Source organism: Trachinotus anak, unplaced genomic scaffold, assembly GCF_046630095.1.
Source record: "Trachinotus anak isolate AG129_WGS33_773 ecotype Australia unplaced genomic scaffold, CSIRO_AGI_Tana_v1 ptg000012l, whole genome shotgun sequence".
Classification (NCBI taxonomy): domain Eukaryota; kingdom Metazoa; phylum Chordata; class Actinopteri; order Carangiformes; family Carangidae; genus Trachinotus; species Trachinotus anak.
In genome coordinates this window covers 16,496,130-16,523,094 of record NW_027273863.1, presented here as the reverse complement: position 1 = coordinate 16,523,094, position 26,965 = coordinate 16,496,130, and the positions used below count along the sequence as shown (strand labels likewise).

At 38.5% G+C, this 26,965-nt stretch overlaps 3 protein-coding genes across 4 annotated transcripts; 2 read left to right on the top strand and 1 right to left on the bottom strand.

The window, feature by feature from the left end:
- Positions 1-702: 702 nt before the first annotated feature.
- atg9b (autophagy related 9B) lies at positions 703-12,121 on the bottom strand. Of its 2 annotated transcripts, none has more exons than XM_071492922.1 (15): positions 11,775-12,121; positions 11,368-11,534; positions 11,165-11,208; positions 10,742-10,806; positions 9,795-9,965; positions 7,955-8,096; positions 7,071-7,819; positions 6,465-6,618; positions 6,048-6,227; positions 5,649-5,894; positions 5,258-5,496; positions 5,045-5,138; positions 4,677-4,761; positions 4,102-4,274; positions 703-3,971 (listed from the first exon to the last, which is right to left on the bottom strand). In XM_071492922.1, exons 2-14 carry the CDS (start codon positions 11,474-11,476, stop codon positions 4,120-4,122), a joined length of 2,433 nt encoding a protein of 810 aa, XP_071349023.1. In that variant the 5' UTR covers positions 11,477-11,534; positions 11,775-12,121; the 3' UTR covers positions 703-3,971; positions 4,102-4,119. The 2 variants fall into 2 exon arrangements, with proteins under 2 accessions (XP_071349023.1, XP_071349024.1); XM_071492923.1 differs by having other exon boundaries at positions 11,368-11,530.
- A 586-nt stretch (positions 12,122-12,707) lies between these two features.
- abcb8 (ATP-binding cassette, sub-family B (MDR/TAP), member 8) lies at positions 12,708-18,788 on the top strand. Its single transcript, XM_071492924.1, has 16 exons — positions 12,708-12,925; positions 13,857-14,187; positions 14,309-14,464; positions 15,214-15,308; positions 15,415-15,520; positions 15,625-15,786; positions 16,185-16,270; positions 16,386-16,483; positions 16,597-16,702; positions 16,819-16,852; positions 16,976-17,112; positions 17,229-17,323; positions 17,409-17,542; positions 17,678-17,825; positions 17,909-18,159; positions 18,376-18,788. Exons 1-16 carry the CDS (start codon positions 12,822-12,824, stop codon positions 18,457-18,459), a joined length of 2,127 nt encoding a protein of 708 aa, XP_071349025.1. The 5' UTR covers positions 12,708-12,821; the 3' UTR covers positions 18,460-18,788.
- A 485-nt stretch (positions 18,789-19,273) lies between these two features.
- On the top strand, positions 19,274-26,815 carry cdk5 (cyclin dependent kinase 5). Its single transcript, XM_071492941.1, has 12 exons — positions 19,274-19,614; positions 19,938-20,026; positions 20,125-20,192; positions 20,337-20,397; positions 20,476-20,532; positions 20,735-20,830; positions 21,138-21,212; positions 22,683-22,779; positions 23,408-23,477; positions 23,661-23,721; positions 23,822-23,902; positions 24,133-26,815. The coding sequence occupies exons 1-12, from the start codon at positions 19,578-19,580 to the stop codon at positions 24,217-24,219; spliced, it is 879 nt and encodes a 292-aa protein (XP_071349042.1). The 5' UTR covers positions 19,274-19,577; the 3' UTR covers positions 24,220-26,815.
- The last annotated feature ends 150 nt before the right edge of the window (positions 26,816-26,965 follow it).

Sequence of the window (26,965 nt, the reverse complement as noted above, 5' to 3'; positions counted from 1 at the left end):
TAAGTAACATGTAACTTTTACTTCCTCTAGGTAAAAATCACCCTTTAGTTGAACTGGTCACAACCATTAGACATGAAACCATTGTTGAGTATGCAGGTAAACACTGGTCACAGGCCAAAACGTTTGGAACAACTGGTCTGGTTTATGCTTTTTCTTGCAACTTGCATTTCTGTTTACCACAGTGTCCTTTATGAAACTCCCTGTGGTAGTAGACAAAGTCAGATATTTTAAAATCAGGGGCCATAAGTGCTATAAGGTCTGTTTTTTTTTTTACTAAATTCTCTGTACAGTGACCAGTTTTGATCATCACATACATAATGTATAGAATGTATAGAACCAATCTTCAGCTTCAGTTGTATCTTGGATCAACTGTTTTTAGCTGAATACATAAATACATGCAAACATTAGTTATTTAGCATGCTCCTCAGTGAGGTCATGCTGTTGGTGGTGCTAGATACTCCGTCAAAAGTTCACCAAATTCCTCACAATTCATCCCATGAATGTCAGTAGCAAATATCATAGCAATCCATCCAATAGGGCAAACAAAAAATAGATGAGCTTAAATTAGAAATGCCAACATTATTACCAACTGAACAGTGTGAGTGTCAAATATATACAATTAGGCTGGCAAAGGAAATGTTAGACATTGTATTCTTTCACATGCTGACACTGCAAACTAACAACCACAATGCAGAACAGAGAGAAAATTAAAATATATTTTTATTTCAAATAAACATCACATAATGATCCACACATGAAACGATTAAATACACTCAAAATAAGATTTATTTGCCTCTCTACTCACTCACAGAAAACAAGACATCTTGTAAAGCTGTGCTGAAAAACAAGTCCTTTTGGCATATTCCTTTTTCAGCTAGTGTTTCTTCATTTACAGAACAAAACAGACAGATAAACCAATGTATCAGAAAAATCAAAACATGTCTTAAAACATATTAAACATTTCAGGATGAAAACTTAGCACCTTGTTCCAGTCACTGTGATTTTTAGACTGGTGTATAGTGTATAAGAGACCATAGTATGATGAGAAGGTCGTCCATGATGACACTGTCAATTACAAGGCATACTCCTGCTTTTTTTTAGGATTTTCAAGACAGTGCAGTTGTAGACACCATGCTGAGAAGAAGTGCACTGTCAGATGCAACAGACTGACACAAGATCTCAAGGTCAGTTTGCAGCTCATCTTACAAGCCACATCCACAGTTTCACTACATACTTGATGCTATACACAATGACTTGCCAAACTAAAATACTGTACATAGTATGTGCTGCTAAATCTGTGAAAGCAAATCTGATGGTTTACATGATATGGCTTCTGAAAAGAGCAAACACTAATCCTTGACACTAAGGCACTGCTGAAAATAAAATGACAAACACAACAGTGAGGTGTAAATGTGGAGACTGCCAAAAGAAGTCAACTCTGTGCACAAAGCTGAGCTCCAGCGTCTCTGCAACATCAACTCACTGCATTTGTAAGATGAACCACAAATAAACAGTGACCACAATACCCATGTAAGTGTGACAGAAACACACATCATTCCAAACTTTTTTTTACTAACCAGAGGTAAGAATGACCTTATGTTATTGGCCACAGTGTTTCCAAACGGTCTGCTGTGGACACAATGACATTACAATAATTGCTGATGCTATGCTTATATACAAAAAATGAAAAGAGGTCATTTAGGATGGAGATTGACTCAGTGTCCCTATTGAGATCTGCCCTTTCTCAAGTGTATCTGATGCAAGTACTGTACATTTATATATATGTATATATATATATATGTGTGTGTGTGTGTGTGTGTGTGTGTATGTGTCTTTATATGTATATACACACACACACACACACACACACACACACACACACACACACACACACACACACACACACACACACACACACACACACACACACACACACACACACACACTTATATACATATACACACAGACCCTCACAAACATTTTAAAAAATGGTTTGTTTTTTTTCAGTGCAAAGTTCTGAGTTTGTGTTAGCATAATTAAGCAGGGGTCAGAATGCATTCCTTCTACAGATATGCAAACACTCAGAGAAAGTGGAATATTTTCTAAACATGTGAGACGGCAAAGACATATCTGTATCCTCTTAAGTCGTGAAGTAGTGGAGGATGAGATCTATATCATTGTGATTTTTGTAGAATGCAACAAAAATGAGTCGAGTGATATTTTACGCACTACAGCAACAAGCAGATTTAGTCTAAGTTTATTTTAAGTTTAAATCACATTCAGCATTAGGCAGCTGGGCATGTTTTTTTGTCATTAATTAAACCTTTATTAATCAGAACTTTGAAAGAAAAATCAGTTTTTTGAAACTACTGTTAGTGAGGGGGGTACATGCCATTTCTTTCACTGATAAGATTATAAGCTTCTGTGAAAGTAAATTATTTGACAAAACAATCTAAATATTTTTGCTCAAATAAATAATATATATATATATATATATTTATATATATATATCAATTAAATATATTGGGGAAAACAGATAATAAATACTCTTAAAGCTAACAAATGAAGGTGACTGTGGAAAGGCTTATTTCTCATCATGCTCTTACTTTGAAAGTGTAAAGCCTGAGAAAATATGAAGCCTGAGAGAAACTGTCCTGTCCTAAAATCCTAAACCTAAAGCTGCAGAAGCAACAGCACACCTTCTGATATCAGCCCTTATGATGAACTTCAATTATATGTGAACTTTCTGTGAGAAGACCACAAACAAAATATACAAAGATTTGTAAAAGCAATATCACCTCCCTATCATATCCTCCCCATTGCTTCTGGGATATCTCACAGAAAATGAAGTGGGTACCATTTACACCTGCCATTAAAATCAAAATGCAGTTAAAAGATGCATCTGTACACTGCAAAAAACAAATAACATATGATTATATATTTACACATGAGTAAATACACTGCAGAGGTACTGATTGGAGTAATAGTTTTTCTTCACCACCACTGAGGTAATACGGAAAACTAGGATTTATACATATGTATATATGGGTGTTAAGGCATAAAGCTGACTTTGTGTCACGCCTAAAAAGAATTAAAAAGACATCTTCTATCTGCATTGAGATTTTGATGCCAACTGTACTTGGTGCCCAAATTTCACTCCTGTTTTTGATGAAAAACAAATTCTTGATAGATCAGCTGTAGAAGTATTAATACTGGATGAAATCTGCATTTCGGATCAATAAACATAGACAGCAGCATCAAAGCATGTGTATGCCTAGTTTAATCATGTTTTATCAAACCCAACTTTTGCTAGGTATACATGGTGTTCTAGTAGTGCGGCTACTGCGCATTCAGCTCTTCATCATATCAATACTTGGTATCTTTTTAAAGGATTAGAACTGGTAATAAAAATGTGGACTTTTAAAGAACGAGTAAGACGAAAAAGTGTATTTACAAATCACCAGGGTTAAACAGCACAACTTGAAATACTGTCTCAATTTTTTTTTCCAGATGATCAAAATTGTTCAGGCAGCTAACATACAGCTTGCAGTCTTTGCAACACAGACCAAGACGTCATTCTGTGAAATCTTCAATTAGATTCACACTGTAAAACCTTGAGATGCACAAAATTGTTGAATTGTGCACACAGAAGCTTAGGAGAAGTTGTAAATAAAATTGCCCACACACATTTAACCTACAAATACACTATGTTGTCTCTCTGTCACATGTACTTTGCAGTTGTCTGTACAAATTTATGACAAGATCTTGATGACACGGACGGAAGACATATGGTTTCCCTGATGCCATAGTCTGCCTGATGTGACAGGATGAGGCGTGGAGGTGCAGGGTCAGTGGTTATTCAGTGAGCCCCTCCCACTAATGAATGAATGATGTTTTAAAGGTCCATGCTAAATTCTCCATGAAGAGCATCTAAGGCCACAATGTTCATCGAAGAAAGTAAAATGTAAACACTATAAAAAAAAAAAAAAGAGAATAGAAATTATCATGGCAAATTATTTGTTGTTGTTAGGTTAAAAAACACAGAAAACGGCATAGATTGTAGACAAGTATCATCTTAGAGTTTAAAAATCGAGCATATACCTTATGAGATAAGGCACTTCAACAACTACTCCTGGTGCCCTGCTTTGGAGTAGATCCACTGTTAATCTCCTGCTCATCTTCATCCTCCTCCTCCTCCTCCTCCTGCCAGCCCCCAAGGTGGACAACGGTTGGCATGGACATGCTGGAACCAAGACCCCGATGTCCCTGGAAGCCTGATAAGAGTTTTGGGATAGTCTGGTTTAAATTTCACACTTTTCCATGCCTGTAGCACTCAGTGTTTTTAGATGTTTTCTAAAAGTGCCCTCAACAGCGTTCTGTTGTGTTTTAAATACACATTAACAAATAACAACACATACCAATTCATTAATATTCATGAACTAATGTTTATTGTTATGTTACTGTTGTGTGCTAAGTTGTCAGTGAAGGTTTGGGGTTTGTAACGCACCACCATGTCGTTATTAGCCCTAAAGTCTAGCCTAATCTAATCTAAAGTCACTGTCCTTGTAAATCACTTACTCAAAGTTAAAATATTATCGACTGTAGTTTTAAATGTTCAACTTCCCTAAAGAGATTTTTTTGATACACCAAATTTAAAAATCAGTATCTTCATTTACCAGTGTTTGTGTGCAGATCTCTCATTGGCACTGCGCTCTGCCACTGCCCTGAACTTCTCTGTGGGTGAGAGCTCTGCTGGTGGAGCTGGAAAGACAAGCAACAGTCAACATACAGGAAAACAGAGCCCTGGATTAGCAGTGTACAAGGAATACTCAAAGTGGAAGTCCACTCAAACTCTGTCTTCGGAACATTAAATATTCATCTATGCAGACTTAAAAGGATTTAAAAAAAAGAATTAAACATTTTTTCCACTGAAAAAACTGAAACTTATTTTGACTTTTTGTGGAGTACAACTCGAGACACTCTTTAGAAAAAGGAAATAACAATATTAATGTCCAAAGGATACAGTTTATGGTTAGGAAATCACCTCATGCATGTAGATGGCATGGAGGCTCATCTCTGCGGAGGCGAACTCTGAGTGCAGTGCATTGCTCCGGATGCGTGAGTCACTGTTAGACATACTGAAAAAGAAACGTGTTACTCAAAGCTGATGACGCTCAATTCTTTGCATTTATTTAACGCTTTCAACATACTGTATGTATGTAAATAATGCTGTAGAAACACAGTGGCTGAGAAGTACCTATCAATGATGGTGCGATCACTGCGGTACATGGTGCTCTCGGGGTGGACGGAGGAGGGCAGGAGGCCCTGTGGGCGGCCGCGGCTGGCATGTGGAAGCTGAGAGGTGGACAAAGAAGCCAGGACACTGGCAGCAGCAGAGGCAGCAGTGCTTGGTGGGATGAAGTGATGGTCTCGTCCTTGTAGTCCAGATGCAGTTAGAATGGGGTGGGCCAGGACACTAGCCAACAGATTATCAGGCTGGAAACAACAACATACAATACAGTGGCAGTAAGAAAATAAAATTAGGTTGGAATAGAAAAAAAATACAGAATACAGGGTTATAACATGAGTTATATATTCAGCTCATGTGTGGTACGTGTGTTATCTACATGGTCCTCAGGGTTTCTTACCCCAGTGGCAGACTCATTGGATTGCAGTGAGGTGCAGAGAGGGGCCTCAGAAAGCAGCAACTGAGTGGAGGGGCCACTCTGTGCATCATGCTGCACCTTCTCCTTCAGATGGCTGATAAACACTGAGCTCTCCTGTGGCGGCTGCCAGCGTGGGTTCTTAATGGTGAAATGCATGAGGGACAACTCTGTCTTGCCATTCTCAGCCTGTTGGTATACAGAGGCCTCTGTTTGGCCCTCTGACATCCACTGCAGAAACATCCAGAGATACATATAAAGTCAAGAAACAACATTATCACAGTTTTATGGGTTATTATTATTATTATGGGTTAGCCTTTCTTAAATTTCAGAAATGTATTGAATAGGTTGGCTTGAATCCTGTATAGAAGGAAAAAGCCTCACTGTTGGGTTTCCATGGCGTCTGATGTCCATCTGCGCAAAGGAACAGATGTCTCCAACTCCAACCACCTCCACGGTAAAGTTCCTAAAGAAGTCAATGATCTCTAGAGACTTGTTCCTCAAAAGGAAGATGAGAATGAAGGGTGTAACAATAGGACTGAGCAACTCCTCCAAGATAAACACCTGATTTGGACAGAGAAAACATTTTATGTTCTCGAATTGTCTGAATATATGAGTCATATGTTAGTCAATGTTCCCAAGAATGTATCAATAAATCCAGTGATTTTACAACCTTACTGTACACAGCCTGACAAAGTCTTAATTTTGACCAGATGCTACTTGAACAATTTCATCAATCACAACCAAAATACATCCATAATTTCTGCTTGAGGGTGATAAATGGGTTTCTTCCATCCTCACCGCTTTATACTGAAACAGCTGTGCCACCTCGTCACGGGTTTCGCTCTTGTTAGCACTGCCCCTCCAGTGGTCTGGCATGTAGTGAATGTGTGCCAGCATGCACTGCAGCAGCTGTTCCGGACACCACACCATATGCTCATCTGGGATGAAGGACCTGGCATTGGACATGTACAAAATGTGAACATTTTTCAACAGTTCCACCAGACTGTACCTGTATGTGAGATAAGCGAACTCAGGAAAACTTAGAGGTTTAGCTAAGTTTGATTTTTGGTTGAAAATCTGTGACTGATTAGTCAACAAGGGTATATTTCTTCCATATTCATGAGCAAGTCCTATGCAGGATGACCATAGTTGTAAATAACAATTGTTTCCTTTTCCGATAACTTGCCCCAACAAGTTCTGCAAACCCATAAAATATAAATTAAATAAATTACCTTCAATAAACAGGAGAAAAAGCTGCAAATTACATTATATCACATTATACAGATATATCTATGATATCTACGTATATGTCTGTATATCCATTACTGACAACCTCCTAAAGTTTTACACCTACAGAGAGTGATCCTGAAATGGTCTCAGGAAATAACTTCTTCGAAAACTCACCTGGCAATAGTAATAACCACCCCCAGCACAGTGATAGCAGTCAGAATGTGCTGCACCGTCAGAACATCCTCATCATAGACTGTCAGTGCAATGAGAACAGCCAATACTGAGCCTGAGAAGAAGGCTATGTTCTTTGCAAGCACAGTCAGCAGTGGTGATGTAAAGGAGTTCATGTATTTGGAAGTGGGCTTGTAGCCACGACCTAGACGTCCATGCAGCTCATGGTCCAGCTCATTGAAGTGGCGCAGGTATAGGCGACCATACAGGGACCAGCGCCGTGCACCCAGGCTTCCGGGTTCTCTGCGGATCACTTCTGTGTAGCTGAAGAAAGCGTACAGCACCTGCCACACCAGGATGAAGGGGCAAAGCAGCAAATTGGCCAAACCCATCAGTAGAATGACTCTGCTCAGCTGCTGGGCGAGCTCTAGGCGGTTCCCATTCCTCTTGTACTTGGGGTGCAGGTTCCACTTATTCTGAAACAGAGAGCCAGGACCCCAGAAGAGGATGAGCTCAAAGTTGTACTTGAGGCCCTGGGTGAGAAACACCACATTGCCCAGCAGGGGGAGCTGCAGCTGCACTGGCAGCAGTGATTTGTTTATCATGGCCACCATGTAGTTCTTGAATCGCAGGATGCGGTGATAGATATCAAGTTCTGTCAACTCTTTCTTGTGTATGCACATTTGCTGTTCTCGTTGCAGGCTGATAAGCCGATCTTGGACTTCCTGCCATGTGAAGTTGCATAGTTCATCCTGGGACAAAGAGGCATGGAGCACAAAGTAAACTGACAATGCATGACATCACAACTCAAATAATCTCATCTCTTTTTCCAGCTAGTACAAGACACCTGTCACAAGATGGATTTGGACTCCAGGTGTAGCATTTACCATTCTGATCTTCAGCGCTTTGATGTAGAACTGCCTGATCTCCCAGTAGCTCAGAACATTGCAAAAGACTTTAACAAGTCGATAGAGCCAGAAGATGGCTGCCATGCTGAGAAGAAATATAATCCAGCTGTTCTCTTGAATCCTGAACAGAAACAGAAGAGGTAGAAACATAGCAAATAAAGAAACACTTATATAAAAACAATAAGTAGTCGAGACATGAGGCCTATTTGAAATCTGGGAATTAGAAAATAAATATTTATGTTAGATATTCAACAGCAAAAATATGACATCCCCACTCCTGTTACAACTGACCATTTCTTTAGTATGTAATTTAAAACATGATAAACAGATGAGAAACTGTTGCTCTCAGAGTATGTTGTAATCTATTACACTGACACTGAGCTCCTGTTTACAGGTTTTGGGTGAGGTGGCCTGCTTACTTCACTCTATAATTAAGGAAACTTCCAAGTATTCCATGTCAAAACACAGAACATGCTGAACATCAGCAATTTGCACTCACAAAGACACATGAGCCAGTATCTGAGCAATCTTTGACGCTCTGATTTAATTTCTATATCATTTTATATAGGGGTCATTTTCAGACATGATAAACAAAACATAAAAATGTTCTGGGGACAAGTGTCTGGTTTTAAAAGGGAAATTAGAGATGGGGTGTGAGGAGGACAGAGAGGTTCCAAACTGTTGGACAAGCTGTTCCCAAATTAGAATTCCAAGCAGCTGTACGTCATTGCCTTTGATATCTGGCTTTTGAGACACAGTCAGAAAGAAATTGATGGTGAGAGGCCTATTAGTAGCTGAAGAAAACAAGCAGAGGCATAGCTACATCTTGGGAAAAAATATGACAACACGGGGTTGGAGGGGGAGGTCATGTGGTTGTCAGCTTGCTGGTCCAGCCAAGTTGTCAGTATCTCAGCTGGAGTGAGGCTATCAATTACCCTGCCCTGTTCCCTAAAGCCAGTCTGAACACATGTTGCAATTCGAAGCTACCAAACTCAGGTTGAAATAAACAACAAAACCAAGAAAGAAAGACATTTCATAGAAAATGTCATCACCTGTACTTAAACAGACATAAAAATAAAATTTCCATCTGATCAAAAACAGAAGTTCAAACCTTGGTCATTTTGAACTGTTTCAAATTACTCGCAAGCTTTAATGCTAGCTGTCCTAGCGCTGTTATTACCACTGATATTAAAACCATTCTCCAAAATGAATAACTTTAATTTGGAAGATTTTTTCAAAACAAATAATGCACAATACAACTGACTCAGGTCAATACTTAACTGGTTGAGTGTTCAACTCATATAGTTTAATTATAAGACTATCTCTTCTTAAATCACTGCTAACAGCTCTGACAGTTAATAAAAGAGCTAAAGAGGGTCACTGTTTAGCATTACAAATACATGAGAGTTCTCATAATTTTCTAGGGTAAACCAGGAAACCCAGAGGGTACAGCTAAATAGGCTACTGTTCCATATTCCTACCCTGTGACTGTGACTGTGACTGTGACTGTATCTTGCTGTCTGAAGCCACATCTGACACAATCCAATAAGAAATTAAGTCTGAAAGTCTGATTACGACTGTATTAAGCCAGACAACTTCAATCCCTCTAAAGGCCTGTCTCTAAAAGGGTTCTAATAATATCCAAGACCATGTCTGCTTAAGAACAAAGTATCTAATCAAACAGGCTGGATTGAGAGGACAAGCCTATCAGACATAATTTCATGTGACTGTATAGCTTTTTCAATTATTTCACCTTGGCTTTTCCACAAATTTTCCCCAACAGAAAAAACACCCTTTCACACACTGAGGGCATCATTACCTCTGAGTGCACTGCTGGCTAGGAAGGATGGCATCTGGGAGAGTGACTTTGTTCCTGTCCAAGGGGTTCTGGCCTTGCCCAGTGTGGTTGACTGCTCGATTGGCAAACAGTACATCATACTCCACACAGTTGACAAGGAAGGTTGTGAATGTGACAACAAACAAAAGCTGACTGTTAGGATGAGATGAGAACAGAAAATCAGAGATTAGACTTCATACTTCATCACAGTAAAAACACTAGACAACCAAAATAATAACAATGACAAGAGATTAATACTGGTATATAGTATATTGAGATAAGTGACAATATTTATTTTCTAGCAGACAGTACACTGCATATACTGACTGAAGTGATTCAATCTTCATAGTGTGGTTCAGACAGATCGATTGCAGTTCTCTTATTAAATATGTTGACAGACTGAGGTTTGTTTAGAGCTGTCCTTATGAGGACGGATTTTCTGCAACTAATGGTTTAATGGGCCTCATATTAATAAGCCCACTGTGGCCAGATTCAGACATACATTAAACCAACAGCGATGGCCTATTGGCATGGTATCTCAAGCAGCAGGGCCATAAAATAAACTCTTTGTTGCACTGACATACTGGCCCAGAATGAAGTGGTTAAGGCTTACAGAATAAATTATACCATGAGAAATGCTAAGATACTAAGGGGAAACATACACATGGGCTTATGTACAGATGCTGTTGAAAGCCAGTTGAGCTTGTTCATGCTGAGGCCTGAGGCACACTTGACTGTCACAACAACATGAAAAATTACCTGTGATATAAATAAGGCCTGTGTGTTACTGTCCTGTTAGAACTGAAAACTTAACTCATATAATGTTTGACCTCAATCAGCCTCAGCTTAATGCTTTCAATTAAAATCATACTCCAAAATCTCAAGCAGTATTCCTTGGGTATCTGAACTCCATTCTCCCTAATACTTACACAAGTTCAAAGAACTCTGACAGCATCATACAAGCAAAGCCATTCTTTTGATGAAAATGATAGATGTGGACAGGCTGGTTAAGGAAAATCTGAAATAACATAACTGAAAACAATAAACACGACTTTAAACTTCAACAGTCACAATGATTAAGCAAAGGTAATCTTGAGGACAACACAAATATGATATCAAAAATCAAACTCAAGGTTCTGTAGAAAATTCACTTTCACATTAATCCCTATGTAAACACTCTAAAAATATATGGCAGTCAAGAAGTAAACATTGTGAAATGCAGCATGCATGAAATTTCTAAATATGATTACTGACAAGTTTGTGAGTCAGCATGATATAATGCCGATGACATATGCAATGACAGCACACTTTGGTAGACCTGTTATTAAACTACACTGTAATTTAAAGGATATCCTTGTGAAGAAATTATCCAGGTTCTTGATATGGTGCCATGAATCTGTAACACAAATTAAAGCATTAATCCCTGATCAACCTTGACCCAGCTGCATCATCTTTTTGAGACTACCGTTGTATTTATCGGGTATGAGACTTTCACAATGCAGTCAGCCAAGTATATTATAGACTATTAGTACTTTTATCGTAGTGACTTGATTACCTTTCAGGCCTTCAGGCACATGCACCAGTAAATCCTCCTCCCCTGGTGGTGAGTCCTCCTCAAAGTCCTCAATTCTCTGATACTCCTGGTAAGCTTCAAGGTTAGCCATTGTGCTTCACATTCTTGGGGTCACTCCCGACTGACGAGCTACTCGTAGTAAACACTGTCTGAAACGAAGGCAGTCTCGCAACCTTAGCTACATAACTGTAACTAGCTACAAGGCAGCCCAGGCAGTTCAAAATAGGGTAACGTTAGCTACAGCTAACATTAGCTTGCTAACTTGCTAGTTTGACGGACGGCGCTTGTGTAACCCTACACTACCATGTTAATATGTTAAATACTGGGAAACTATTTAAAATTTCCTAGACAAATATTCGTTAGATAGCTAATGAACGTAAAATACCTACATATAAGCTAGCTATGTAAGCCAACTGTATGATGGCTGGCTAGCCTGTGAATGATTCAGCCACTCGTGTAGTCAGGGTGACAACGGTTTGTTTTGTTCCCGACTTGGTCCGTCCATCTGCCGCTCTTGATCTTGTTTCGTCTTTGCTTTGAGTCCAATCTTGGCCAGAGCTCTTTAATACACAAAGCTGTGTTTTAATCACGATGCGGTAGTCTTCAGTCTGCCCCGAGGTCCGTTAGTCGGTTTCCAAAAATACACTGTGCTGTGTATGTCCACTGTTTTTGTCTTTCACAAACAAATGTCAACAAAACGTCATTGACGTCACTTCGGGTTTTAATGCTGCATTCATGAATATCGGTAAAAAAGGAAGAACAAGAAAAACACCCGTTATTTCGACTTGCTAGTGTTCACGCAGTATTCCGAGGTGACAATATTGACCTTGAGGTCATATCAGATAATTTGCCTAAATTTGTTATTTTTATTTTGTTACGCATTTGACATATACTTAGCTGAATTGATTCTATTAGACTTAACGTTGAATTCTATGTTGTGTTTTGTCAAGTTTGTTGACGTGTCCGAAGCTATTTTCACCAACTGTGAGATACAGATGTGTAGTGTAAGAAATTACTGATGTATCCCACCGAGATTTACAAATTGGAGATTTACGTGAACGGTTTTTCCCAATTGACCACTAGTAGTTACGATTTACACGATATGACATAAATGCGGCATATCCAGTCGTCATTTCCGGTTAACGGTTGTAGTTTTCTCATGTTTTCCAGAAGAAAGCCCAATTTTGGCGTTTCTCTGTTGTCCAAGGTTGTACAAGTCGCCGACAAAAGACTTCAGCAGATTCCCTGTTGTGAAATAAAGTAGCACTCTGTTGTCTTAAACCAATACTCACAGTACCGGTTAGGTCCCATACATCGCAGAAATGCATTCTGGGTCAGTGTCAACATGGCAGCCTACGGGTTACCTCTGGATTACTGTAACGCTTAAAGATTATTTTGACCCAATGAGCTTGGTGTCACTGAAATAAGCATAAAACATGTTTCAGATACTTTGCAGTAAAGCAAGCTTCGCGGCTCCTGTGCGGCCATTGTCGTTGTACAGGCGATGTAATAAAACAGCAGAAATATGGAAACTGTCACGGTAGGGGAATATAACCTGTTGCTATTTTAGCTAATGACAGCTGATTTGTATCCCATACATAAGTTAATTAATCAATGCTGACAAGCTTGGCCTACTTTTATTCTGTAGACAGTACATCTTGACATAGTTGTGTTCAGATAAAAATAGGCAGGTACAATGGGATGTACTTTAGTGTTTGAGTTTGAGTGCAGCTAAAACAGTTTTTAAAAAAATCAATCGATTAGTCGGTTGCAACTTAATGAACAACTATTTTCACGCTTAAATTGAACTGTGAAAAAAAAAACAAAGAAACGATAGTCGCTGTTAAAGAAAGCAGCTGTTTCAGTCAAACAGCTTACATGTGCTGCTTTTCACTGTAACATCACTGCAAACTTTAGGTTTGGGAAGCAGATTAAGGTTTAAAATGTCTAAAATGTCCAGCTCAGAATGTATCTTGCTGCATATCTAGATGGTTTGTTTTCTCTGCCATGGAGATTATGTCTTCATCCGTGTTGGTTTATTTGTCAACAGGATTATGCAAAATATACTCAGGCGATTTGCATCAAAATTCTTGTAGGGATGGGGCATGGACCAGAGAAGATCCCATGGTTTTTTAAAAAAAACAAATGCTTTCATCTTAAATATAATTATCAGATTTTGTAGACTTCCAAATACAGATATTAGTATCAGCCTCAAAAATCCTGCTTCCCAGAGCCACTCCAACATAAGATAATGATTAATTAATATCAATTAGTTCAGAAGATAAAGGCAGTTTAACTGATAACGATAATTACCCTGATTCAGATCAGACTAAACAATGTAAGCCTAAAAACTGGCTCGCCATGATGCCTGTAGAGTTCTTAGAGGCATTTGTGTTACATTGGCTTAGCTAAACTTGAATGATTTATATTATTGAATGTCTAATTGTATTGATATTCTTTGTCATATCCAGGTGGTATATATCTCCAAGATCTAATGCATACAGCTCCTCACAACAGCCTGGAAATGCTGTCAGCCGTATTTGGAGCTTCACTCAGAGAGCTGTCCGCCAGTCTGCCAACCGAACATCCAAACCCCCAGGAGTGGCTCTGAAGTTCATCCTGGGACCAGCAGTTCTCACCGTCTCTGCACGATTTTGTTGCCATGTCGCTTACTGCGAGGCGGATGTGAATAATAACACCCCGGTGGAAGTTGTAGCCAAAAGCCCTGTTCCTGAGTTCAAATGGCATATTCTGTGGGAATTTGTCAAACCTCAGCTCTTTGCTCTCATCGCGGCTGTTGTGGTAAGTCTGAATCAGTTCACCCAAATCTAATATCAGCATTATAAAATATGATATGACACATGCTTGAGGTAGTGACACATCACATGTGCTGATTAACAAAACTGATTAATTTTCTTCTCAGCTTGCTTTTGGTGCAGCTATCTTGAATATTCAAATCCCCCTGATGCTTGGGGATCTGGTGAATGTTGTGGCACGTTACCTGAGAGATCACACTGGGAATTATGTCCATGAGATAAAGGGTCCTGCCCTGAAACTGCTTGGACTCTATGGTATCCAAGTAAGTACACAAGAAATCTATCAGTGGTCTAAGCTGTTGCACAACTTAGTCTGCAAGTATTTCAACAAGAGTCGAGTAAAACCAGTCTATGATGAACTAAGTATGCTGGGGAGGGTCTTATAATAATGATAAAGTAGGTGTGAGCATATTTAGTATATTGCACATTTATGCCATTGTTTTTTTTTTGCTGTCAAAAGGATGATTGCCTGGTGAGGTTCTGTATTTCCACAAGGAGTCTTGGACTAAATGTACCATTTGAAATATGTAACTGTAATATACTGTACGGGATGATAAGTGGACATTTATTTCTGTGTAAATTGACTGAGAAGAAATGTAGAGGGTGCATGCAATAAAAGCAACACCTGGAGAACATAAAGCGTTCCAATACAACAGCTCAGAATAACTACCATCTTTATGAAGCTTGTCATATTATATCTCTACTGAAACTTTGGCTGAGGCTGTAGTTTGTGTGTTGTCTTACTGGATTACATTATTTTATAAAGTGTTCCTTTTGTTAACACATTTTCTTTTAATAAGTACCTCCATTCATATGCGGCTTGCATTGATTTATTCTTTGAGCAAGTGAATTTTTTTCTATTTCTTTAGATTGTTGTTTGCTTTACACATCTGCATGCTCTGCTCCACTCGCTTCCATTCAAAAGAATTGCGCATAAAAAACGTATAAATGTCACAGCTGTTTTCTGGAAAATGGCCTGTTCCGCTGGTGATTAATCACTTCCTTTGTGCAGGGCCTGCTGACGTCTGGCTACATTATCCTGCTTTCAAAGGTTGGGGAGAGAGTGGCAGCAGACATGAGAAAGACCCTTTTTGCATCCTTACTGAGGTACACATCACAGAAGCAGTGATCAGACACATGCAGTCATGGTTACAATAGTTATCTGCTGTTGAACGATTAGATGGACCACAACCATTGTTATTTTTTCTCTCAGACAAGATGTGGCTTTCTTTGATGCCAATAAAACCGGGCAGCTGGTGAATCGTTTGACTGCCGACATTCAGGAGTTCAAGTCATCCTTTAAGTTGGTTATCTCTCAGGTATAAAGTATAAATTTGTGTTGTAAAATGATGAGTAATATGCAAACTATGTGCTAGTTTTATCGTTCTAATTCCTATTTTTTGCTCTTTTTGCATATTTGCAGGGTCTACGGAGTATTACACAGACAGTAGGATGTTTCGTGTCTCTCTATGTCATCTCCCCTAAACTCACAGGTTTGACAGTAGTTGTCCTTCCCTGTCTAGTGGGAGCTGGGGCTCTCATCGGCTCATTCCTCCGCAAACTATCCCGCCTGGCTCAAGAGCAGGTAAGGTCAAATATAGTATTATATTAGGACTGCACAGTGTCTTGTTAACAGTTTGAGTTTCATTACCACGTTGTCACAAGGGGCTGCAATATCGGAATGGCCATAATTCAGAAAGCTCGAGATATTAGCAAACAGAAGAGGGGCCAGTTTCACAAAGGTATTTTGTGGGCTGACGTACAAACAGAAAGATAAAAGTCTGTGGCATCACCTGGATTGCAAGATATGTTACTGACACTCAAAATAAGTAATCACTACTTTACTATTAAACAAAAAACTTTATCTGTTCTATTTCTCTATCTGTATTCAGCATCCACATGTATCTTAAACACGCCCATCTTCATATTATGAAGACTTGATGTCTTGATTGTGTCTGTACTTAACACTGTGTTAAATTTAAGGTGGCAAAAGCAACAGGAGTGGCCGATGAGGCACTTGGCAACGTGCGAACAGTGAAAGCTTTTGCCATGGAGGAGCGGGAGCTCCAGTAAGTGAGCGTATATTCTGATCTACTCACAGCCATAGTACTTTTAGAGCCACAGGATAGTGTGTCTCAGATTTGTTGGGTAATATGTTTTAATTTCCATAATCTTTTTCCCCAGATTATATTCATGTGAAGTTGACAAATCATGTGAAATGAATGAAGATCTTGGTACTGGAATAGCCGTTTTCCAAGGACTGTCAAACATTGCCCTGAATTGTGAGTGTGTGTTACTAATGTTAACTGATGAACACGTTATTAAGCAGATTGCTACTGTATCTCAGCGCTTGTGTAATGGTAATGTTTTTTTTGAATGTGTGCCATCGATACAGGCATTGTTCTGGGAACAATTTTTGCTGGAGGGACTTTAATTTCTAGCAACGAAATGTCCCCTGGAGACCTCATGTCTTTCCTGGTTGCTTCCCAGACTGTTCAGAGGTAAAAGACACAACTTGCTCCACAATGATTGCTCTGTTTTACCATTTACTATTAAATGTATCATTTTAAACGTAGCTGATGTTAGTGCTTAACTCGTGTATTATGTTTATTCTCAGGTCATTGGCCAGTATCTCTATCCTTTTTGGACAGGTGAGCAAATATTCAACATTTGTGTTATCTGAGTGACACGCTTTTAAAATGTAAAATTATATTACGAGTGCATTTGTAAAAATCGGAAATATTTACTGATCAACACTGACCGATTTGCTACAGGTAGTGAGAGGAATAAGCTCTGGGGCCCGTGTTTTTGAATACCTTGCTTTGGAGCCAACCATCACACTCTCTGGGGGAGGACGTATCCCGTACCATTCTCTGACAGGAAGAGTGGACTTTATGAACATTTCATTCAGGTTGGAATCTCATCTTCATTTCAAACAAAAGTAGATTTCAGGACAATTGTAGACATTAACTGAACATAAACATCCACTGATATTATCGATTGATTTCTTTTTTTGTATATTAATAGTTACCCGACAAGACCTGGCCATCAGATTTTGAACAAGTTCAGCTTAACACTGCCTCCGTGTAAAACTGTTGCCATTGTTGGAGAATCTGGAGGAGGTAATTTCTAAGATATTAACTCTAATTGTAATCGTGTGACATGTAAATCAATCTGATAGTAAACCTACAATTCAATGCATTTCAGGAAAGTCTACGGTGGCGTCTTTGCTAGAGCGTTTCTATGACCCAACCAGTGGTGTAATCATGCTGGACGGACTTGACATTCGCACGCTTGACCTGTCCTGGCTCAGGGGACAAGTTATTGGATTTATCAATCAGGTAAAGATTGCTTATCATTAGTGCGTTCCATTTTTTCAAATAGGGATATGAATAATAAGTCAGTTTAATAGAATGATTAATTACTCACATTTGTAGCTGTCCAGTTCTGACTGTATCTCTCAATACTGTGCGCAGGAGCCAGTTTTATTCGGGTCATCCATCATAGAGAACATCCGCTTTGGGAAGCCTGAGGCCACAGATGCTGAGGTCATTAATGCAGCCAAGCAAGCCAATGCTCACCGCTTCATTACAGGTTTCCCAGACGGCTATAACACCGTGGTTGGTAGGTGCTCTCATTTATGCTTTTATTACTGTTAAGAAATTTTTCGGACATCTAAATACTAAGCTTTAGATTTCTGAACCCAGGTGAGCGAGGTGTGACATTATCAGGTGGCCAGAAACAGCGCATTGCCATCGCCCGTGCCCTGATCAAGAACCCCAGCATCCTGGTGCTGGATGAAGCCACCAGCGCCCTGGACGCAGAATCCGAGCGAGTGGTGCAGGAGGCTCTGGACAGGGCCACAAGGGGTCGCACTGTGCTCATCATTGCCCACCGGCTGAGCGCCATTCAAGGGGCTGACCTCATCTGTGTCATGAGTAATGGCCGCATTGTGGAGGTGAGGTAGCAGAGCACTCAGAGAAATAGAGGTGTTGTTATCTCCTTTTAAATGTCTTGGCTAATTTATTAGACAACCTTGTAAGTTCAAAGGAGCACTGAGGAGAATTGACTTCATTCAGCTGTCAGTGGTTCATATGGATATATTGGATGCTTCTCATTCCACTGTGTAATAATGGTTTTAGTTATATCTAACAGCTTCCTCTTTTCTTTTAAGGCCGGGACTCACTTGGAACTGCTGAGCAAAGGAGGACTTTACTCTGATCTGATCCGCAGGCAAAGAGCCGAGGGACAGAAATGAACACTGCAAAACAAGTTTTACTCTAGATCTACAATAAATAATAGAGTTTATTTTTAAATGACTGGGGGGAGGCTTGCATGAACATGAATGATATACAATGTATTGTAAATTTACCAGCTCCTTGTCTACTTTTATGACAAACTCTCAAATGTCCGTACATTAATGCGCTGTATAAGTGGACCAACTGGATCAGGCTGTGATGATTAACAAACTACACTACTGTACAGTCTTTACCTCAAATGGGAATTTCATTTCTGTTTCGTCCTATGCTGTATAGAATGATAAATTATAATGTGATCGAAAAAATAATTAAAATTTGTTTTGATGAGCGTGTTCTGTATTGTTTTTCTTGTTTGGATTATAATGCATAATTTGCATGTTTTTTTCACAGGCACGGGGTTGAAGAAACTAAACACTGAACCTATATAATGAGGAGTATGTGCTTTGTGGACAGTGTCAGCTTCAGGTGCTCTCCACAATCGTCCATTCTACTGCTCATTTGACAAATGGCAAAAGTAAACAGTAAAGAATTACATCCCTTTAAAACAGTTTACATTACTGAACGGGCAAATTTGGCCATGTGAAAAATATCTTAAAACTTCAAGATATAGCCTGACAGCAGTAGAATCCATGTGCAGTTTGAGATTTGATTACAAATGATCAATTTAAGTAATGCAAACACATTCAAGAGGGTACTTTTTCATAAAGTATCCACATCCCTTACAGCTGTTATCTTTGACTGCAGCCTGTGGGTCAAGCTGCAGAGTCTGAGAATCTGCCTGGTCCTACTTTACCTCCTGTAAACAGTCATTTTGCTTCCCTTTTTTTCGACCACATACTCATCACAGCGCAGCAAATCGCCTCTCTTGATATGATGTTCCGGCGTCCAGAACTGTTTAACAGCCACTGGTTTGGGTTTCAAGTGTGTTGCAGTTCATCTTTTGGCCTCTAGATGACCAACAACAACAAGTCTGGCTGCAGCTGCAGACCGAGCAGAAGTAGCAAGTGCAGATAGCTTCAAGCTAACGCTAGCTATCACAATATCATTAACCCCAGCCTGGGGATTTAGGCAGTCGTTGGTTTCGTAGCTGGTTGAAGGCTGGCTTCACTGGTCAAACATGCAGAAATATGAAAAGCTAGAAAAAATCGGAGAGGGTAAGTTTCATACGCTATATCGTAAAGTTAACTTTAGCTAGCCAGGTTTGCTAACCTAGCATCCATGTAGTTGTAGGGCTAGCTAACGTCAACTAGATTGAAAGCTTGTGCCTACGCTAACTAATTCCTTGGTTCACAATATACAGCGCGGTAGTTTTTACTTACAACATTATGTTAGTGACAAGATCTGTCAGAAGATTTCTGCCTGTCGGTTTTTACGATATTGACGCTAGCTAGGTAGTTTAGCTAGCTACTATTGGGACTTGCTGCACCATTCATCAATACGCTGATTGTGATTTAACTCAACTTTTTCCATTTTGTAGGCACGTACGGGACAGTTTTTAAGGCTAAAAACAGAGAAACCCACGAAATTGTGGCTTTAAAAAGGGTGAGGCTGGACGACGACGATGAGGTTTGTTTTCATTCTAAAATAACTTCCACTTCAGTATATTTATGCTAGCTAGTTGTTAGTAGGCTAGTGCTAATCACAGTGGTTGTGAATTGTGTCAGGGGGTGCCCAGCTCTGCTCTGAGAGAAATCTGCCTTCTGAAGGAACTAAAGCATAAAAACATTGTCAGGTCAGTGCTCTGCCCAAACTGAAATTTTCTTGTTATGTTATGTAGCTTCATAGAAACAATGTTTCACTGTTTGTCAGATGAGCTAGTACCAAACAGGTCACATGTAGATGTCAACAAACATCAACGCTGTTCTGTCTCCTTCAGGCTACATGATGTTTTGCACAGTGACAAGAAGTTAACCTTGGTTTTTGAATATTGTGATCAGGTGAGACAGAGTTATCTGAAACATACAGTACATCAGAAGTCTCTTCTGAGACTAATGCATATCTCTTATCAATTGCAGGATTTGAAGAAGTATTTTGACAGCTGCAATGGGGATCTAGATCCTGAAACTGTGAAGGTGAGAGATAAACATCCTGGATAAGACACAAAGAGAGTTTAACGAAAGACAGTATGCCTGCTTAAGGGCAGACCGTACAGATAGTGTGAATTTTAGACAGCATCATCTGTGAGCTCTGACTGTCGGCTGATTGTTGTTCCATTTTATGACTCTTGGAAATAATGACTTAAATATTCTTTTGTTTCTTGGTTTTCCTCTGCAGTCATTCATGTACCAGCTGTTGAAAGGCCTTGCTTTCTGTCACAGTCGAAATGTTCTTCATAGAGATCTGAAGCCACAGAATCTCCTCATCAACAGAGTGAGTGTTTAAGCCGCATTTGGACTTTGACTTGAAGGTTGGTTAAAAAATTGTTACAATCTGAGCAAATCATTCAGCTCAGTCAGAATACTATTTCCATAATGTTAAAGGAGAGCAAAGTGACTGTTCTTTCCGGATGGCTTGCTCTGAGTCGTGCAGAGTTATCTAGTGAGAAACTTAGCTCATTACTAATGTTTTGCGTGGAATGTATTGCTGAGCGTGATCTAATGCACTGAGGAGGCTGTATTTTATTAGTGTGTCTTGATATCATCTGGAAAGATTTGGTAACTTGTGTCTCTGTCCACAGAACGGGGAGCTGAAGCTGGCTGACTTCGGGTTGGCTCGGGCCTTTGGCATTCCTGTGAGGTGTTACTCAGCAGAGGTAGGGCGTACATCATTAACACAGCAAGTGCTAATAACTGACTTCTTTCAGTCAAAGTCTACAACCTGTGTGAAATTGCACTGATGTGTTGCACATTTAATATCTAAAGATGAACCAAGTCAGAGACGGATTTCTGTACATTTTGACCGACACAGAGGGATTTTGAATCTGGTGCTAACTAAGATTATCGAAAAGATTTGTGCTCTTTAATTAAATGTTTAAAATTTGTCGTAAGCACATGAAGCTGAGATAAGCAGTCCCAAATCTGGTGCTAAAAAAGTTTTAAAATCAAACAGTATTTCATTATAAAATGAAAAGTTCAGGCTTTGTTTTAGGGATGGATAATATGACATAAAAATCCATATCTCAGTATAAAAAGTAATATCAAGATATGGCACAAAAGTAAGATCTAACTAGCAAACAGCAACAACATTGACAAAAACATGGGGTCTCTTTCACAATCCTAAATGTTCTTTAGGCTATTAAAATTCACTTCTCTTATTGTGGTCGTATTTGTGTGCACAGTTCTCTGCACAGTGTGTGCACAGTTCACAGGTCCTGAGGTTGAGCCATTACATTGATGATGGAATAGAACAACACACAGCAACATGAGGTTTAAGTGGTTGTTGATATTTGTTGTGTTGTTGCTGATGCTATCAAAGAAATGACAGGCAAGTCTCGGATAGGTTTAGATTTTGGTTGGCTGACCTAAGGGCCCGGCGAGCCAATCTCATGGGGTGGGGCCAGTTGACCCGGGGTGACACTACTGATCTGAAAATGTAATAAACAGAAGACCTAGAGGGGAACAGAGTTTGAAGCATTGAGAGTTTGAAGGAAGGTCAGAGAATGTATTACCCTGAGACGTTTTAAACAAACAACTAAAAGCATGTTCAGTGCCACAGCAAAATATTTTTTTCTCCGTCTTTGTGTATATAACAATGTGACGTTTTCAAGTTATTTATAAGCATCTTTGCTATTCCACAACTGTAACTTCACTTTTCTCTATAATAATTAAAAGTTAGCAGTGGTTCTGTAGCAGGTGGTCACATAATTAACATCAGTACTGGAGTGAACTTTTCAGTCTGAAACATTAGCACTTCCAACGGCCCACATACTCTCTTGGGAAAATATACCTTTTTTTAAAAATATATTTTATTGTATTTTATTCTTTTTTCTCTGCTCTGTCAGTGCACTTCACCAGACACATTTTCATAAAACCTGGGAAATATAACTGTAAAATACTTGACACCTGACAAAGCAGCAGTTTGTTAAAATGTCAAGAACTTGTAATGGAAAGCAGACGCAGATGTAAGGTTACCATCTGTTATTAGTGACAGAGCTGTCAAATCTTTTTTTTTTTTTTTTTTTGGTGCATTTGAATGCCTGAACAGTTATATTAACAATGGTTTGGCTGAGATAATTGGTGTAATTGGTCTAATTATTACACTATGCTTTGTGATTTGTATGTAGGTGGTGACTTTGTGGTACCGGCCTCCAGATGTGCTGTTTGGTGCTAAACTTTATTCTACCTCAATTGACATGTGGTCCGCTGGCTGCATATTTGCAGGTTTGTTCTGTTGTTGATGCAATGCCCTTTCTAGTTTTGTTCTCTTGCCTAGTGGAACTAGGATACAGTTGAAACTAATAATAAAAATTCATTATTCATACAGGACAGTTGTTCCACATTGCGAAGAGGATTCAGTATCTTCTTAAGTCATGTGTAAATGCCAAGGTTACTAGCAGGTGTTAAGCATAGCAGAGAACAGAAAAGGTATAATACTAGACATGAGCAACATTCAAAGGCCTCATACTTCTGCAGCCAATTCCTTTCAATGGTTGGGAGTTGAAATCTGACACAGCTGACCAGATGACATGAAATCTTTGGAACCTGTTATAGTTTGTACAGGTGAAAGTTGTTTTATCAAATGAAATTAAAAGAATAGAGGTGGTTGAATGTATTTAATCTCAGTATTCATAAATATAATGGGACAGGCCTGGACCACTGTGGAAATGAGTTATTTTAACTTCTACTGTTTTTTTTTTTTTTTTTTCCTTTGTAATGATTCAGTTTTATGCATATGTTTGTGTTTCTACATGTCTTTGATTGAATATGCAGAAAAGTGTGTTATGGGTTGGTTGTTTTATTAACAAAACGATATAATAATTTTAATCAACTTTTATGTTGTTTCATTCAGAGCTGGCTAATGCTGGAAGGCCTTTATTCCCCGGGAACGATGTGGACGACCAGTTGAAAAGAATCTTCAGATATCTTTTTTTTTAACATCATTTGTAGGTTGAGACTCCTGCTTATGTTGTTTGTTATGTGGGACCACAGAGGTTTGTTCAGGCGGATATATTGATCTACGATGTGATCAGTGATTTTTGAACACTTATGTCTTAACCGGTAAGATGCGCCTTGAAAAGAGTGTTTCTTTAACCACTTGGTACATTGTTGGGTACGCCAACTGAGGAGCAGTGGCAGACGATGACCAAACTCCCTGATTACAAGGTAAATTATTGATGTTACTCATTATCTGTTTGCTCAACTTATATTATGTTTTACTGAATTCTTCAACTGATATATTTTTACTGCCTCTTTCTACCTGTAGCCATATCCCATGTATCCAGCCACCACCTCACTGGTGAATGTGGTTCCCAAACTAAGTAGCACAGGACGGGATCTACTCCAGGTACTTTCACTTCAATTTACCTTTCTTAAATTATTTATTTATTTATTTTTAAACATTGCGTCTGTTGCAATGAGAGCCTTTCTGGGTAACACACAGTCATGTTTTCAGATACTGTTTGAAAGTAGCAGCTACAATTTCATACCAGTTGCTGCCAATATGCAGATTTGCTCACTATAAATTTTAATGTTGCTGCTCACTTATTAAAAAATGTTTCCTTTGATCTCACCCAGAACCTGTTGAAATGTAATCCTGTCCAGAGGATCTCTGCAGAGGAGGCCTTGCAGCACCCTTACTTTGCTGATTTCTGCCCACCATAAATGCTAAATTGCCTCTCAGTGAACCTCAGCCGCCAGAATCAATCACCCTTCACTCTGCTGGTTTCATTATGTCCCAACAAGGCAAATCCCTCACCAGTTTCGAAACACTCCCCTGCAGTTTATTCTGTTGTGCCTCTGTGTGGAACAAAGTCCTGGTGGCTCTGCAATGTTTTAGGTTCTTGTAAGTTGCAAGCCAGTTTAGTTTGGTACAAATACATCTCCCAGTTAATTGGCACTAATGCGGGAGGGTGCACTCTGTGTTGCATTGAATACATTTTATACCTGCGTTAATGGTTCTTAACAAAAATTCTCTCTTATCCAAGAGAATCAAATTAGCATATGCTGGTTATTTCTGGCTTTTAAATAGTTGACCCTGACTGAACAAAGGCCCTTTGAATCTGTGGTGATCTGAAACTAAAATTCAAAGTGTTAGCACAGTTACTCAAATAGCCCTTCTAACATGATGGTTTCTGTTCCTATTGTAATGTGTTTTGTAAAGCTGTTTTGCCAATGTGGCTCCATTAATGGAAGACACAACATTGGTAGAGACTGTAGCCTGTTGGATAATGGGTTTTCAAGGCTCATACCAATATTGATATTTTAAGATAAAAAAAAAAAATCTGATAATATATCAACTGGTATTCTTTTTTTTAAATAACACAAATAATAAAGATTTTTGATGGGAATTTTTGAAATTTGGTTATTAAACAACTGAAACCAAGATACATGTGTACTGAGTGGGATATTTTACAGCTGAAAAAATAATCTTTCAAGTGCACACAGTTGGACAAATTATGTAATTGAGACACTTTCTAAATCTAAAACATATCTTTGCATTTCAGAAGTGAAGTTTGTAGTTAGTTATTGGCAGCAATGTACGCTGGTACTTATAAATCTGTTATTAGTTCATATTTGTTTATATAATGGCTGTAGTGGAGACCACAGATTCCTGGGGCAGCTATCGTTAAAAAGTCACTATTTGAAAACAAGTTGTATTAAATAGATCTGCCGGTTTTAGAATCATAAGTGATTTTTTTTTTTCTTTTTTCCCAGTGTTACCCCCCTTTTTAGGCTTGTGTGTTATTCGTGTAATGCTGTATTTTACAGGTTTGTTTAATTTCCTTATTACTTCCTCAGAAGTTTCTTGGTTAGAACTGTCATTTGGTACTAATGACTGGGAAAATACTGTGGGAATTTCTTTTAAAATAACTGCTCCAATTAAACCAGAGTAAATATTTATCCATTATTAATCTACTACTGGAAACATAGTTTTCTAGATTGTTTTTACCTGCACTCAGAATTCACATTTTTGCTCTTTAGGGTTACACAAGCTGTTAATCTTTGATTGACTGGAATTGTACTAACTGAACATTGTATTTTCCCTATAATTAGTACATCTAATTAGGACCAAATTACATGTCTCTTTCCTGGAAACATCCTAGGAAATTGCAAATGTGTTACTGTTACTTAAGCTTTTTTTTTTTTTTTTTTTTTTTTTTTTTTTTTTTAAACTTTAGACCAGAATAGACAACACACTTCTATGCCTGATGTTTTACATACCAACATTACAACTCTTTGTCCCACTATTACAAGATTGTATAATAGCATGGGAAACTAATTTAAAATTTTCTTTTTCTCAGGCTTTTTATTTCCCGTTTTGTATTCGTCTTTTGTGCACTTTGTAACTGACCGTTTTATTTAAAATCGTTTAGTTATCAATATAATGAAATATATTGAACACTGACAGCCAGGATTATAGCCGGTTATCAATAAATGGGCCTATATATATATATATATATATATATATATATATATATACACACACATTTGTATATGTATGTATGTTAATGACTAGTGGACCATTTGTGACACATTGCTATTTTTTGACATCTACTTTATCATCATTATAATGTCTTTCTGAAATGCTTTTGTAATAGTTATGTTAGAGATGGAAAAAATGCAGATGATCTGCATTTTCATATGATTGTTTTGCACCATTAGCTGTTTCCATTTTTGGTTACTTATTATATTAACATGGTTAACAGCTTTCAGCGTTGTTTTACTTCAGATTATTGCAGTGCTACTTATCCCATAATAGCCTACATAATGAGTTATTTGAAGTAGCTGTCCTAACAGGGAAAGGATTTATTTTCATTTTGCTGATGTAAGATGAGATAATGGATGCATGTATTTATTAATGATGGAATGTCTGCTCATTTATTTTGCATTTTTTAAATGTAGCACCAACTTCATTTGGTACAGAAACTCCTTTTGAATGATTTAAACAGTACTCAGATCTGTAGAAATTAGCAGGCTCTTTTTAGGATTTAAAATGTTGAAGGTAGTGTGTGGATTAAGTTATAATGAAAAAACAAAAGCATTTGCTCTCAGTATTTCATTATCTCGTGATGACAGAACATTTCAAACTGCTGTAAAGTTACTTTATACAGCCTAAATTCTAATTTTAAATGAAGAGTGGATTTTGCACTTTGCTAGTATCTTTGCTTTTGTTGGTAGAACTTGGGATGAATATTGTCAGTTATTCTTTTTGTGTATATTTCAGCCAATAAGACTCAGTAAAGTTGACATAAATACATGTTTGCTTTTGAGATTGGAAGTTCATTCTTGACCTTGGAAAGAGTAGTTGACAAAGTAACCTCACTACAGGGTCCATTTAGTAGCTGCTCTGGAGCTTTCAATCAAATCCATGATAGGCAGTCATGCGTCATCTGCTGAGATACGATCA